Genomic DNA, 14,921 nt, shown 5'->3' with positions numbered 1-14,921 from the left:
ATCCGATACTGGACCACCATTTACGGAAGTAGCAAAAGTACTCAGCTAGGCCGACTGCAGAACCTTTTAAACTTCGCAGTCGTAGCTATTTCCGGACGAAGGAAATATGACTATATCAGGGATGTTCTGCGGCAACTTCGGTGGCTGCCAGCTAAAAATATGTAGTCGCTCCACGACCTCACCTTTCTCAGGAAATTTTTGAAGACATCCGAACCCGAGTCACTCGTTCGTAACATTGTCAACATGCATGACATTCACTATCGTGATAGCCTCAACATAATGACATGGTGATCATTGACATTATGATCGGCTCGCGACTCCTCTGATGCGCTCCGAGTCTGGGTGGTGATGGCTTAATTGCTCGATCGCGGCCGCAACTAGTGATTTGCCGGGCAATCCGTGCAAATTGTGCAATTGGCCCCTCAGTAACATCCAACCAACATGATATGAAGATAGATAGGCACCGATTGGGTGACGGCTTATATTACCGCGCATGATCGCGTGTATGCTTTGTATTGTTCTTGAGCGTCATCCGTTGAACCATGGTTTTATGCATTGTTTGAAACCAGGTTCAGAATAGCCACGCCGCGTAGAGTTGCCTCGCGATGTGTACGAGTACAGATGCTGAAACTTTCGTCCAGTGCGATTTGAGGAAGATGACTGGTACACTTAGTAAATTGGCATGCATGTTGAATGCAGCAGATAGACAAGCTGAACGCATTTTAAATCTGAAGGGTGGGGGGGGAGGCAGCCGTTGTTTCTACGTGTCGAAAGGAGGCTGTCCAGGCCGGCGTCTGCGTTGCAACGGTAAAAATAGTTGAATGCGCATGCGCAAAGGTGACGATATTAATCTGAGTTGATATACACAGACCTGTGACCTTGCGTAGATCGACTCAGACCCCATTTGTCCACAAAGGGATGCTGTTTTCAGCGATTTCAATCGTCAGTCGATGCACACGCTGAGATCTCGGTTTGGCGGCGACAGCGCATAAAACCTCAGAACTACTAGGATCTAGTGATATTCCTGGTCGTGCTGGTGACTTTTACCCGTTAGAATTTGGTAGCATTGCCTAGCGTCACAACGCAATTCTGTTGTTTTGTTTTGGTCAGCTGGTCGAAGTGGGTCGGTGCTGTTGAAGGTTACGGGACAAAGGCACGGCTGTGCGCGGCAGTGGGCGCGGCTAGCAGGGTAGAAGTTCAGTGATTACGTACCCTGTGGGCTGTATCTGAGTTATATTCGGTTACAGCTCTGAAGAATGCTTGATCTGGAAGTCGTCCCAGAAAGTAGTCTGTCCCATGAACGATGGGAATTCGTTCTAGGTAAGATGTTTTGGCTCTTGTGTAATGTTTAGCAGAAAACAATCCACATTTTGAGTGGCATGCTTTCTTTGTCATTTCTCTCCCTTGGCTTAGGCTACCTCTCTTTCGTTAGCAGCAAGACTGAAGTGCTTTATTTCGAAGCTGCCTAGATTAGGTATGTGCAAATGCCCTGTGCACAGTCAGGTATGTGCAATAGCTGTGTGAATATATCTAGTTAAACAATCAGGAAATGTTGGGATACACATGCAAGTACAGCAAGTGTCTATTTTAGCCCAAACTCAAGCGCAACATGGTCACAACATACTAAACTTTGTTATCAGGTTCCATCTTGAATTTGTCTTAATATTTCTAACAGTTTCATGTTTATCTGCAGAATATAGGGGCTGTACATGCTACGTTAGATTGAGCACGCTTGAGTTCAGGCTTGCTCCCGACAATCTGGTTGCACAACCTGTCAGATTTTGACTAAACTTGGGACATCTGTGCCATTTAAACATAAAAAGTTGCATGGGCAAGTGCTATAAAGTAGACAAGGATGGTAGCTAACCCACCATCAGAGCAGAGGGGCATGCACTCTGTTGTGAGATTGGGTGGGGCTATCAAGGAGACTAATAACATTTTTCCCCATTTGATTTCCAAAATGATGTCCTGCCATGGAGGCATTGGAGGGGGTTATCCTGGTAAAGTAAGGTTCTGCATGATGGCATCCAAGGGCAGTGATGCAAGGCTTCTGTCCTAACCATAGAGGGCCTCAGCCACATACTGTAGAGTTTTGTGTGGTCATCATTCTAAACAGCTTGGGGTGCTGCCTGTTGCTCCATGGGGGCTAACAAAGTAAAATACACAGTATGATGTAAAATACATCTTTGGTGTTTTTTTGTATGACAGGCCTTTGTTATAAGGTACCCTTTTGCTGTACAGAAAACCCTTTATTCAGCAGATGATCTCCTTGAAAGGAAAATGTTTCCTCACCTATAGGCACAATTTTGGTGCCATTCCCTGAAATCTTTTTTAACCTTTATGTAAAAAAGCTGCATCAGTTTGCATTTCCTAAAGGGCCTTCATGTCTGAAGAGCAGATAATTTGTGATAGATATGTTTTTACTTCAAGATTGCCTGTTGATAACTATATCCTTTAGCCTCACCTTTTTTATATGTTTCAGGCATGCACTTCTCCCAGGCCGTCTGTGTTATTCAGCAACAGGTCGGAGTGATACGAGATGTCCACATCAATTACAGTGACACTGTGAGTATACATATGTACACTTGGTCCATTGCTAGGGCAAGTCTGTTAGGGTGTATTTTAAGAGAGTGGGATTATGACGAAATATAGATGGAGTACTTGAGGAGAAACCTGAACCTGCGAGTCCACGGGACTAGCCGAAGATGCCAGTGTCAGCTAGATCATCACCTGAGGCAATTTACTTTTCCACAAATGGGTTCATTCAGCACCAAAGTGCTCAACCAGGCCTCAAATGGAAAGGCAGTTCCACTGACCCTCCCATGATCCTGATGTGCTTCTCAGTGTAGAAAGCTATCCAGGTTTAAATGCCTCATTGTATGCTGATGATAATGGTTTGGGCTTTACATCTCCCTAACTGCCAGAGCGATTTTAAGATTGTTCTTAGGCATCATGTGGGATGCGGTGGCGCGGCAGGGGCTTGAACCCAAGACTGGCGTGTCCGCAGCCGAGCGCCCTAACCGCTATACCACCACCGCATCAGTGCCATATCGCCATTCTGAAGCCAATGTTGATGCCAAATGGGGGCTCCTGTCGTCACATGTGTGGACATAGCTACCGAGTCGTGCACTCTGTCGCTGTCTGTTGCAGAGCCCGCTGGAGCACGATCTGGTGATAAACATGACCCATGATGGCATTCGCCTTCTCTTCGACCCTGTTGGCCAGCGCTTGAAGGTACGCAGACTGTAGTGACTACCGCAGGTTGTGTTGGTGCTGGGTGGGACCCATGCTGGCCGGTTCGGTCCCGTGAAGGTCGTGGTCTGTCATCTGAAGGTCAGTCCTGACCGGCCCTTGGTGATCGCCGCGGTCACGAGCAGCGCACCTCAATAGCCAAAAGGTCTTGGATGGGTAATATCTATTGCCTCGGCTATGAGCAAGGCCTTGAAACTTCCTGTCCAGTCCGAAAAGGGGTCCGTCTGCCCGGAGGCGGCCTCGTCGAGCGCTTTAATGTCCCGTAATACCGCGGGCGTAGTTTAAAAAAATAGGAACGGGCTGAACAGTGAAAAAAGACCCCAAACTACCCTCAAAGTATGCCAAAAAAAACAGGTCTCTCAGATTCGGGCCACTTCCTTCGCAACATTGGGGGGGAGGGCTATAGCCCAAGTTGAGGGGGCTCCAGCCCCCCCCCCCCCCCCCCAACTGAGTAGGAAGCTATATCCCTGCGTAGGACCCTGCGACAAAGAGCCGGAAGACAGTGGACAGGTGAGGTGGGACCGATCGTCCTTGGGTGATGCGCTCGGCACGCACGCAACAAGCCCTGCGGAGAACGTGATTCGAACACCGAGTCACCCATGTGCGCCAGCCTCGCTTGCAGGCTGCGTGTTGATGGATTCGGCGTCACGGGTTGAGTGTTGGCAGGGCGGCTCATCCCGTGGATTGACCTCGGTCGGCCTGGCTGAGCCGCGGATCCAGCTGCTGTCACGGGCTGCGTGCTGATGCGTTCGGCGTCACGGGTTGAGTGTTGGCAGGGATTGACCTCGGGACGGTGAGCCTGCGGATTACAGTCTGCTCACGGGGGCTGCGTGCGGATGCGTTCGGCGTCACGGCTTGAGTGTTGGCAGGGCGGCTCATCCCGTGGATTGACCTCCGGGTCGGCCTGGCTAAGCCGCGGATCCAGTCTGCTCACGGGCTGCGTGCTGATGCGTTCAGGCCGTCACGGGTTGAGCGGTGGTAGCCCCAGCTCATCTCGCGGATTGGCCTCGGTCGGCCTGGTTCAGCCTCGGGGCCGCCGTGTCGTCTTCCCGGATTACCGTGCACTGAATATGTCGCTTACCGTGAGAGGTTCGCATATTAGCTAGGTTAGACCTATTTAATGCAAGAGATCCACGACAATTATCCGATTCAAAATTTTGCGAACTGCTGTTGTACGGCAGGAACGTTTTGGGGTGCCAATTGCATCGTCGTTTATACTTCACTCCCATTTGCTTATGTTGAGTTCAAAAACTGTGTAGAATTGATATGTTGATGTGTGAAATGTGAAAATGATAATGATAAAATGCCGCCTTCAGGGCAAACATCCATTTAAAAACTAATCAGTTTTTTTCCGTGGAACAAACTGAAAATTCAGCGTTGGAGGCAACTTATCAACACAAGTAAACCCGGCGCAACTAAAATCTGGCGACTTTTGCTCGTTGGCTCTGACTAAAGCGCTGTGGATCGACGCTTTCACAGTGAAAGTACCACTCGTGCATGTTTGCATCCCATAGCGTCCATGCTTAAGTCCGAACTTCGCAGAATTGCTACCGCGTGAACAGAAAACTCCCATCAATAGAAAATAATGCAGTGTGTGAGGAGGTTGTGGCAACTTTGGAAATGCTTCACTCAGAGATCGGCAGGCTCGATTCGTACTGGCTGTCAGTCGTTCAGTAGTTGACGATTGGTAGCCATCGGCAGGCTCGATCCGTACGGGCGGTCAGTCGCTCAGTAGTTGACTATCGGTAGCCATCGGCAGGCTCGATCCGTACGGGCCGTCAGTCGTTCAGTAGTGGGCGATCGGTAGCCATCCGTGTCGCACAGATAGCAACGACGTGAGCGATGCAGCACCTGTATCAAACTGGACACAGTCTCTTGAGAATGAAGGCTCCATTTTATTTTTTGATAGAGATAATTCTTGAAACGCCGAGGTTTCCGCTATGCCAATGTTTTTTTCGACATGCGAACGTGCTGTTTTTTGGTAGTTATTTCGGTGAGGGTATGGTCTCGAAACGAAGGATGCGGGGTAGCGTCCGCTAATGTTCAATTTAGGAGAACGATGGCGGGGCTGCGGGCTGAATTGGCCTCAGTTATCCATCATAAGCTCTAACGAAAGTTGTGTGCCTCCGCCTGCCGCAGCAGCTGCGTTCGTCAACAACGCAGTAGGCTCGCCTGCAGTTGTTTGTGCTGCGCAGTTGCGGCGGTCACCGCAGTGATTCGTCCCTCGTCCCCACCCCCACGCGTCCCACTACACGTGTTCAATCACGCATCCGTGCCATGTGGTTTCGCGCGCCCACCCGACCGCTGTCACCTGGCGCGCCGCTTGTCTGCGCGCCATCTGAACCCGGCACGGTGAGTCACCTCAGTAGCCTGTCCGCCCCCTCCCGCTCCCCTCCCCATCCCCATCCCCATCCCCATCCCCATCCCCATCCCCATCCCCATCCCCGTCCCCGCGCGTGAGCGCCGCTCCCCGCGGCGTCTTGCCAGGTCACGCACGTCCGTCCTCGCCAAGGGCGCGGCCCGAGCGCAGCCGGCCAAGGTCGCCTGCGACGCGCGCGCTCGCGGCCGTCCCGGGCCAGCGCGGACCGGACCTGCTCCTGCCCGGCTGCGCAGCGACGCGCACCGACCGGCTGTGCCCGTCTACGCGCCGCGCTGTTCCGGGACCCGTATCGATTTACGCAGCATCCTGGCTGCGGGACTCGCGCCGACCTGCGCGCAGGCTTCCACCCGATGGTTGTGTGACCGCGCCGGGACTGGTCTTTGGTGGATGTCTACATTTGGACGGGTCTTGGGTGGATGTCTACATTCGGACGGGTCTCGGGTGTCCGTCAACATTTGGACGGGTCTTCGGTGGATGTCTACGTTCGGACGGGTCTCGGGTTGCCGTCCACATACATTTGGACGGGTCTCGAGTGGCTCTCTACATTTGGACGGGTCCTCAGGTGGCCGTCCACACTCGGACGGGTCTAGGGTGGCCGTCTACATTCGGACGGGTCTGGGGTGGCCGTCTACATTCGGACGGGTCTCGTGGTGGACCTGTCCTCTGATAGATGTGGTGGCTCACAGCGCCGCTGTACATGGACCCGTGAAGCACGAGCACGTGTTTTCGGACAACCGGTCCCGTGGTTTTCATGTATTCCTGACGGGTCCTCCCTCAAAATGTACACTTCGACGGGCCCCCGGGGCCATTCATGCATATTGTGATCGGTTCCATGTCGGTATGTGCGCTCTCTCGAGGACCCCTTTGTGCACATTACAATCTGGCATTTTCATCTATTTCTGACGGGTCCTCCCTTAAAACGCGCACTCCGACGGGCCCCCCGGGCCGTACATGCATATTGTGATCGGTTCCCTGTCGTCATGTGCGCACCCGGGCGGACCTCTTTGTGTACGTCGTTCTCTGGCGGCCCCTGCGGTGTTTGCATGTATGCAGACCGGTCCAGATTCGGTACGGGCTGAATATCACGGACACATACAGACGCCGGTCGGGCCGTCCTCGCCGCCGCGTCGGGCGGCGGGCCCAGCTGACTGTCAGGCGGGCGGGTTTTTTGTCGGAACGTTTTTGGCCCCAGAAGGTCAGGAGACGGTCGACGGGGAGCGCGTCCAATGTCAATTGGAGGGGAGCGGATATCATCTGCTAGCGCCGGCGCTATCAGACAAAGGTGCTGAACGGACCCGGGCGTGCTATGTTCCTGGGCCGCCTGCCGGCAATGACGGGATGAATTTGTGCCAGTCGCCGTATCTGACGCTGCTGTTTTTATTTCAGATAATCGAGGTCTATAACCTGAGCAAGCTACGGCTAAAGTACGGGTAAGTGCAGGGCATTTGAAACAATTACCTTAGAGGTGCACAGGAATGTGGGGTGGCACGTATGGATTGGAACATTTGGCTTTCATTTCATTGGTATGTGCTTTTTGTGCTCGTCGTGCTTAAACAAGCGCGTGAACTCAGTCAGTCCTGGGTTGTTATTACCGAAATGTCCTTTCTCTCTCAATGCACGCGTAAGGGAATATTACCAACTCAAGGTAGATGGCGGAATGCTGGGCCGGATTTCTTACCGACAGCTGACTTAATTCCGTCCTTGTGCGTGTAATCCCAGCGCTGCCGGGTGCAGGGTGGTCGAAGGCTGTTCACTGCTTGAGAGCTGGCTGACTCTTCCGCAGACAGAGTCTACTGAGCGATGATGAATCATTGCCCGCTCGCCTGCTCCCCCCCCCCCCCCTCCCCTTTCATATCTGTGGGCCGTTGGAGGACACTCTCTCATGCGTCGCCCTCGCGGTAGCCCAGTGCGCGCTCGAGATGGCTGTGCGCCAGTGGCAGCCCGCAACACGTGCGGTGGGATGATGCATGCGTCAGCCCGCGCCGACATGACGGGCTAGCTGGCGCAGGCTGACGGCTGGAGCGCCGTTGCGATTGCTACCCTGACCTTGGCGCCCCGCTCGGGGCCCGGGCGGTGGGCGTCAACATTTGAACAGCTGGCGGAGCTGTTAGCGCCGCAAAACGGCGTAAATGTGAACAAGCGAACCACGATAAATGATATGTAGAGTTTGTCCATACATGTATGCATCCACACGTATTCCACACATATACAGTTGTGCACTTTATAATTTTGCAAGTTACGAAACCTTGTGGACGTCAAGACCGCGTGAATTCAAGCTTGCTCTGGGGATGGTAACGAGCTGAATGACGCAAGCCTCGCCGCCGGACTGGCCCGTGCGCAGTCAGCTGTTGCATACGTGGCTCAGTCAGATCGGGGCGAGTTTAAGGGTGCTGCGAAATGGCAACCGCCACGGTGCATATGTCATTACCAGTGAGCCGAGCGTGCACAGTGCAGCGCCCTGGGCTCGGCTGTTTATTTTTCCCAGAGGCCCTGATTGCATCAATCGTGCTCGTTAATTGTCAAAGCTGGAGCGTGGAATACAGATCGTTTCTGTATTGGCTAGTGTTTATGTAAGGTACAAGTTCTTACCCGTGTTGAGGAAGTCTGTGTGTCTGCATTTTTGTGTCAGTTGTCCATGTCTTTGAAATATCACTCTTCCAGCATTTCAAAAGGACAAGACAAAGAGGGACAGAGGAATTCGAGGGACAAAGACCAGCAGCGGGACCTTGAACTCATTGTTGTTGTGATTGTCGACTCACTCGTTATCGGGATTTCAAAGCCGTGGTTTTCACCTGACAGTATTGCACAACGCCGTTATCTCCTTCGAATCGACCGTTGACCCTGATGTATTGCGTCTCGTGGTGATCGCCCAGATGGTGCGCCTGACATGCTGGTTCTCGCGTCTGACACCGCGCACGTTGGTCCCGCAGAGGCAGCGTGTTCAGCTCCGAAGAGGTGGCGCCAACTATACAGCAAGTGGACCAGACGTTCGGCGCCACGCACCCGGGCATTTACGATAGGGAGCGCCACCTGTTCCTGCTGAACTTCCGCGGACTCACATTCCAGTTTCCGGTGGAGCCCAAGTTTGAGGTGAGCGGGGCCCGTTGGTCGCGGCGATTAGAAAGTGGAACGGGTTCTAGGGAGCCAGAGTGGATTGGTAGACAGGCAAAGGAGCGTTTCAGGCTTTGCCAACGTGAACTGGGGCGGGGCGAGGGATATTCGTAAGACTTTCGTAGGAATGGCTCCTTACGCTTTGCGGCGTTGAATTCGCAAGGTGCTCACTTGCAGTGTTTCTTTGGTGGATATGTTAAGCCAAAAGATCACTGCGTAGTGCATGGATCAGGCAACAGTACGCTTTTATTGTGAAATGTGATGCACTCATGTATTTGCCCATAAATGCACATTTAGGTGTCATTCTGAAAGTGTAAGAGATCCCGTGGCCCGGATACCGTGTTACGTAACCAAGTGGCCGGGTAACAAGCTGACCTGCTGGGATCCACAGCTTGGAAAGGCTAGGTAACCTGGGGGTGCTCTGCTTCAGTTATCGTGTGTTTTTGCGCGCTATTGCACGTAAGGGGGAACTTACAGGCGCCTTCCTTCAGCACAGCATGACATGGCGCCGAATAGATCTCACGTTTGGCCTGGACAACTGTCAGAGGCTCTGTCGGTGTAATTTGTTCAGATCCCAGTAGATGGCAGGTCGGTAATCATGAGCGAGACTGCAGGCCGAGCAGGGCAGACTCAGGCGGTGAGGAAGTTTTCAACTGAGGTGTCCGACCCGGCCCGCCTCGGCCGTCACGCTCTGTAGAAGTAAACATCTTCGCAAGCACCGATATCAGCTACACGCTGCTGTCACCTACGAGAAATGCAGCTGCTCAAAACCTGCGCCTGTAATGTTTAGACATTTGCGCAGAGGGCTGTTGTGTTAAGTGAGACGTCGTCTCTGTGCATCGCGGGCAAAATAAAGCCCTTCCCATTCAACTTACGTGGGAAATATAACACTTGCTAATGGCAGGAAAACTGCGCAGCTCAAGTCGGAACTAGGGTGTAAGCTCACGATATACTGCCACACGTCAGTATGTTGGAGCGATCGCCGAGCTCGCCGGATGCAGGCACTGGGCCCGCCGGTCCCCGACTGCCGCAGTGGACCTGTTCCATGTGGAAGCAGTCCAGAAGGCAAGGCCGTGGCCGGCTACCTCCCTGTTACGCTCGGCAACTCAAAGGCTATCGGCCGTTCCACGCGTGATACGGGCTGACACCGCATCGCGGCACAGCACACGCTCTTTCATAGACATCCTCGAGCGAGAGATTTGTGGCATTCTTCACGCTGCCGCCAGGCCACACCCAACTAAAAGCCCGTTCTTGTCGTTTTAACATGGCTGGGATGGGAGAAACATGAGCAACACTTCAGAAGTATGAACACTTACAAGAAGCGTATCAGAAGAAGAAACACTGCATGACTCGTCCCAGCGACACGAGGCTACCCGTTTTGATGTAGAAAGTATCGCGCAGTCGTGTGGATGGAAGTGCGAGTGATGCGTGCGACCAGTGGCGGGCTTGCGGTCGCAAGCTACCGGCCAACGCCCGATTCGGGACGTGTTTAATGATTGGTTTTACACTTCGGACAGAGGCCTCAAGAACAAATAGAGGCCTCAAGAACAGATAGAGGCCTCAGGAACAGGTAGAGGCCTCAAGAACAGATAGAGACCTCGAGCCACCGCACAGTGTAAGCCAATGTTTCGTGTACAATTTGCTACGTGATCCCAGTAAGATCTGATCAAAAGTTGCGCTAATAAAATCCCGACAGATCGCCATTGTCGTATTCTTCCTGGTCAGTCTCAAATACAACAGCCTGTGGCTGCACCAAGGCGGACGGGGCCTTGGAAACTGTACGGGTGTTGAGTCCAGTCCATGGAGAACAGCGCCTTGCCGAATATTGGCGTGTTTCCACAATACTGCGGTCGCCGTCACCAAAAGTGCAAACCGCTCCCAATGTGTGGACTTTGTCGATTAAAAGGATAGTGCCTGGCCAGACCCGCTATACCTGTAACAGTCAATTTCAAAGCAAGTGTGGTTTCGTGAAGGTGGCGCGGGAATCCTGCATTTTCACCGTTGCTTTCTGAGTCCTCATGAGAGAGGACTTCCCTATGCATTGATGAAATACATTGCTGTGGGTTCCCGATATCATCTGGCTTCATTACGTACCTGGGCTTCAGGCCACATGATGATAACTGGTGATCCCCACGTGCGCCCAGCGCGCATCTGAATAACCTCGCTGACGTACCCACATTTGTATGGAAGGTCTTCTCTGAATGTCAGATATTACGCTGCGCGGCTGGGAAACCAAAAGTGTGTGGCCGCCGCCGTGTCCGACCTCTCTGCCAGTGTGGGAGGCGGGCGACGCCATGTGGCCCCAGCGGCTTAGTGCGCCGTAAAGTCCCGGTGACGAGTCTCAAATATTACCGAATTCACGTTTTTCGTCACCTTCCGCACGAGGTGCCTTTCGGGTAATCACTTGTGCGTGCCACCCAGGTGCAAATCGGTACCATCGCCATCGGCTTGGATTCAAAATTGAAACTCATGATTGCATCGCCACCAATCTCTTAATGGCGATTTAAAAGACTGGCACGCGCACGGCGTGCGCGCCATTGCCGCTCTAGAAATGGAATAGGCCACGGTTAAATGGCTTGTGTGAGCACCTTTGCGTCTTTGAAGTTCGATTATGTGGGCCATGACTTCCGAGACGGGAGGAAGCCGAGTCCCATATGTTACACGTGCATGCAGGCCCCGTCCTGGCACTGATCGCCAATGGCTGCCAATGTAGAGACCTCCCATGATAGGGGGTGCAGCTCAGCACGAGCGCCCTGCATACCATAGGTTGAAGTCCCCGGGGGCTCTCAAGATAACGACTCGTCGAGACTGATCGGTGGGCCACGATCCGCGTGTCAATTTGCACCGTCCTAGCAGCCGTACGTTGGCGACAGTGATAGAGGGTGCTAATTTTTGGTCATGCCCCACCCGCGAATTACAGCCTCTTACCGGCTGGATCCGATCGAAGCCCATCACCCCAGTCACACATCTATCCTGAAGCCCATCACCGCACCCGTCTCTGACTTCCGGGCCTCGGTAATTGGGTTCCAAGGAAAATGGCTGCAAAAGTTGAGCACGCGCACTGCGCGAGCAGCTGGGCCGGGAACAGCTTAAAGGGTGTTCCGGTTTGTTGCCTGCTTAAAATGTTGCTTGCTTAAACTAAGCAAGGTGCATCAGCTATCCGCCTGGTGTGAGGACTTTGCGCTGCTGAATTGTCATTTCGCCTGCGGCGATCTGCGGTGCGTCCCACGCGCCAGAAGCGCCTCCTGACGCCTGTTGGTGGTGATGAAGGGCTCTGAAGTTGTCAGCGTTCGTGTCTGCGAGTCGTGTCGCGCGCTATGCCACGACTCGCAGACATTGCCCCGGGTCTGCATGCGCCCTGCGCGAGACCTTATTTCCTCTCACGAAGCCTCAACACACGCAGTATTTCAGAGGGCACTGAGCCGTGTTTTGATAAATTTTGCTGGGATATTCCTGGTTTAATAACTTCCATCCGCTATCTTTAGCTTCGAAGAACTCCATGGTGGTAAGTGAGGAAATGAATTATTCAGTGACGTGGAAATTCCTGAATAATTTATTAGCATGTGCAGTGATGTAGAGCTCGTCACGCGGCGCACCCCTATTGAGCGGAAGCCTCCATCATGTGGCTGCCCGGTCGCCGGGTCGCCGGCTGCCGTTGCTGAGCGGGCCGGTCTGTCTTCACTCCGCTGACGGGCCGGTCGGCTGGGCGACACTGACGGTAGATCGGGCACTGAAGCGGGTCGTGTTGCCGAGCGGCCCTGTAGTGTTTTCGGTACGAATATGGTCCCTGTGTAATGCTGGCTGGCGTCAAAGCCGGAGGCGAAATAGTACGTTGAGCGGGGTTCTGCGTCAGTTGGGCGCCGGGGCTCATGTTCCCCGTCAAACGCACTGCCACGTTCGTCGATAATCACTAGCAAAAACGAAAACAGATAGTAATCTCCATATAAACACGACTCTTCCCCAGCCTGCCGCGAAGGACCCTGGAGATTGGGCCGCTAGCCTCCGCTACGGGTGCTGCGGTGCACCATGATTCCCAACAGCGATACCCCGTACACAATCGTCGAGTTGTGATGGCGGACCGGCGACGGCCAGCTGCATCGTTCCATGATGACCTGGTGTCACGATGCGCCGCGCAGGCTGGCACTGTCGGCTTCTGTAGCGCCCAGAGCCAAAGGTCACATGGCGCAGCGCTGGGCACGATGCGAGCAGAGCAAGTTTGGGCCGTTGGTCCCGCCCGGAGCCGGCGGCGCCGATCACGTCGAACAAGCGCCGGGATAAACTATGGAACGTTCGATCAGGCGACGTACGCAACCGGTACGATACGGGGAGCGGCCGGGCGATGGGACGACGCGTGCTGGTGTAGATTCAGGTGACGGGGGAAAGCTCGCTGCTTCTGCGCTCGTAAGGGAGGCGAGACGCATCGGACCGGTGACGGGCCGAATGGCACCGGGCCACTGGTGGGGTATCGGTCGTGACCCGCCGCCTGCGGGGCGAGCGCTGCAGTTCACGAGGGCGCCACTTCGGCGCCGGGACTGCCATCTGCGCTGTCTCGGCTGGGCGGAGCCGTCCCCGCTTGTGCCGTGGGGCACCGCTCTGTTTGCTGTTGCGGAACGTCGTCTTCGAATGCACTTATGGTGCGTTTGATTAAGGCGTAGACTCACCATAGCCCACTCACAGCCGGCGAGTGGGCCCGAAGCACGCATTGAGATGTGCGTCTGCCGTCTTTCGTGCGTCTTGCTGTGTGCTGTGCGCTGTGTGCTGTTCCACTTCGCAGCCGTGCTTTGAGTGAGTTGTCATGCCTGAGACTGCTCAACTTAAGGCAAGGTATTGCCGGGCTTTCCAGGATTTGACCTGGAATTATCGCCATGTTTGTCAGCTTCGCGCCAGATAAAGTCCACGCGGCGAAAGTGAGGAGCGGACGTGGATTGGGGCCTCTTGACATGATGCGCGCTAAGCCAGCTTTGGGACCGGAGCGGCTATCCCTCAAAGTCAAGGGATTATTTAAAAAGGAAGGTAAAGTAAAGGACAGTAAAGGTGGTAAAACAGAGGCAATGCTTCGGTTTTCTGAAACACGCTGAGCTGCTTTTCCTCTGGATTGAGGTACTCGCTGCTGTATACAGTGCGTTGTGTTGCTTCGCAATCATAGTTTGAATGGGCCATCAGATCCGAAACTATTCGAGTGAAGGCAAGTTTTCGTTCTGTCTCCCTGGCTTTGGTCTTGGATTATCAGTATGTTTGTCATCTTCGCGCCGGATTAAGTTCTCAGCGTGATTTAAAATGAGGGCGAATATGGAGCGGTGCATCTCGTCAGGAGAATCTTGTCCTGTTAACACACACACACACGTTTCTTCGCTGGCTTGTTTGTTCGATTATATGTTGTAATTTCAAAGGACTTCCTCCGCGCCTGACCACTGGTGTGTTTAGTCGTTGGTGCCGCAGCCGAACCGGGCGAAGTCTCGGAAAGGTAGTCCATCCTGGAAGCTAGCTTTTCATGGAAATTCGTCACGGTTCGGAATGATATGCTGTGCGGCCCAGAAGCTCGTCAGAAAAACCTGTGAGTTTGTCATCCTCAGCCGGCGCACGAATGTTGAAAGAATTTACGCGAATTCGTGATGTTTGAAGAATTCGTGCTGTTTTTGATGGGGTCATTTTCGAACCAGCAAAACAAGCGTTTATGAGGCATTGGTATGTAAAATACACGTAAAATCTGTTTGTTGCCGCTGTCATTTCCCGGAATTGTTGTCGAAGCCTGCTCTGACTTCGTCATAATCTGTATGTATGTTTCAGTTTGTTCTCAGTTGGCTGTAGAGATCGGCTTGAGATCAAAAGCAATGTTCAGCCGGTTTTAACTGGTTTCGTGGAGTGCTCGCTGCGCAATCAGGGTTGCTGTATTAGCCCGACTTCATCACCTTTGTAGTCCAGTTCCATTCAGCGGATTGGGTGACTTTGATCCCTGAGCTGTACAAAGTGACGCAAGGACGGGATGGTTTTCCTCGTGCCGTACCGTGCCGTGACGTCCACGCTGCCACCAGCTGGTGATCCGCTTCCAGCTCGCAATCCGATGAAAAAGCGGCGACCAAGCGGCCTCGTTCGAAATTCGGTCGAAACAGCTGTTAGCTCACAATATCTCTCGCCCAGCTATGTTCATATGTGAAGAGTGGTTCGACGCATCACGCAA

At 53.4% G+C, this 14,921-nt stretch overlaps 2 protein-coding genes across 2 annotated transcripts in view; both read left to right on the top strand.

Annotated features, from left to right (window-relative positions):
- LOC119090039 (DNA topoisomerase 2-alpha) overlaps nt 1-1,253 on the top strand; it is a 20,246-nt gene extending 18,993 nt beyond the window's left edge. The window contains exon 14 of the mRNA XM_037212835.1: nt 1,248-1,253. Coding sequence (XP_037068730.1) covers nt 1,248-1,253 — 6 coding nt within the window. The remainder of the gene's footprint in view (nt 1-1,247) is intronic.
- Nucleotides 1,116-14,921, top strand: part of LOC119090038 (UPF0183 protein CG7083) — a 27,246-nt gene continuing 13,440 nt past the window's right edge. The window contains exons 1-5 of the mRNA XM_037212834.1: nt 1,116-1,320; nt 2,483-2,565; nt 3,151-3,234; nt 7,019-7,062; nt 8,563-8,722. Of these exons, the coding sequence (XP_037068729.1) occupies nt 1,257-1,320; nt 2,483-2,565; nt 3,151-3,234; nt 7,019-7,062; nt 8,563-8,722 (435 nt within the window). The 5' untranslated portion in view covers nt 1,116-1,256. The remainder of the gene's footprint in view (nt 1,321-2,482; nt 2,566-3,150; nt 3,235-7,018; nt 7,063-8,562; nt 8,723-14,921) is intronic.

The sequence above is a fragment of the Pollicipes pollicipes genome, unplaced genomic scaffold (genome assembly GCF_011947565.3).
Source record: "Pollicipes pollicipes isolate AB1234 unplaced genomic scaffold, Ppol_2.1 Scaffold_3087;HRSCAF=3621_pilon_pilon_pilon, whole genome shotgun sequence".
Classification (NCBI taxonomy): domain Eukaryota; kingdom Metazoa; phylum Arthropoda; class Thecostraca; order Pollicipedomorpha; family Pollicipedidae; genus Pollicipes; species Pollicipes pollicipes.
Note: the sequence above shows the minus strand (reverse complement) of the source record. Positions and strands in the feature narration are given on the sequence as shown.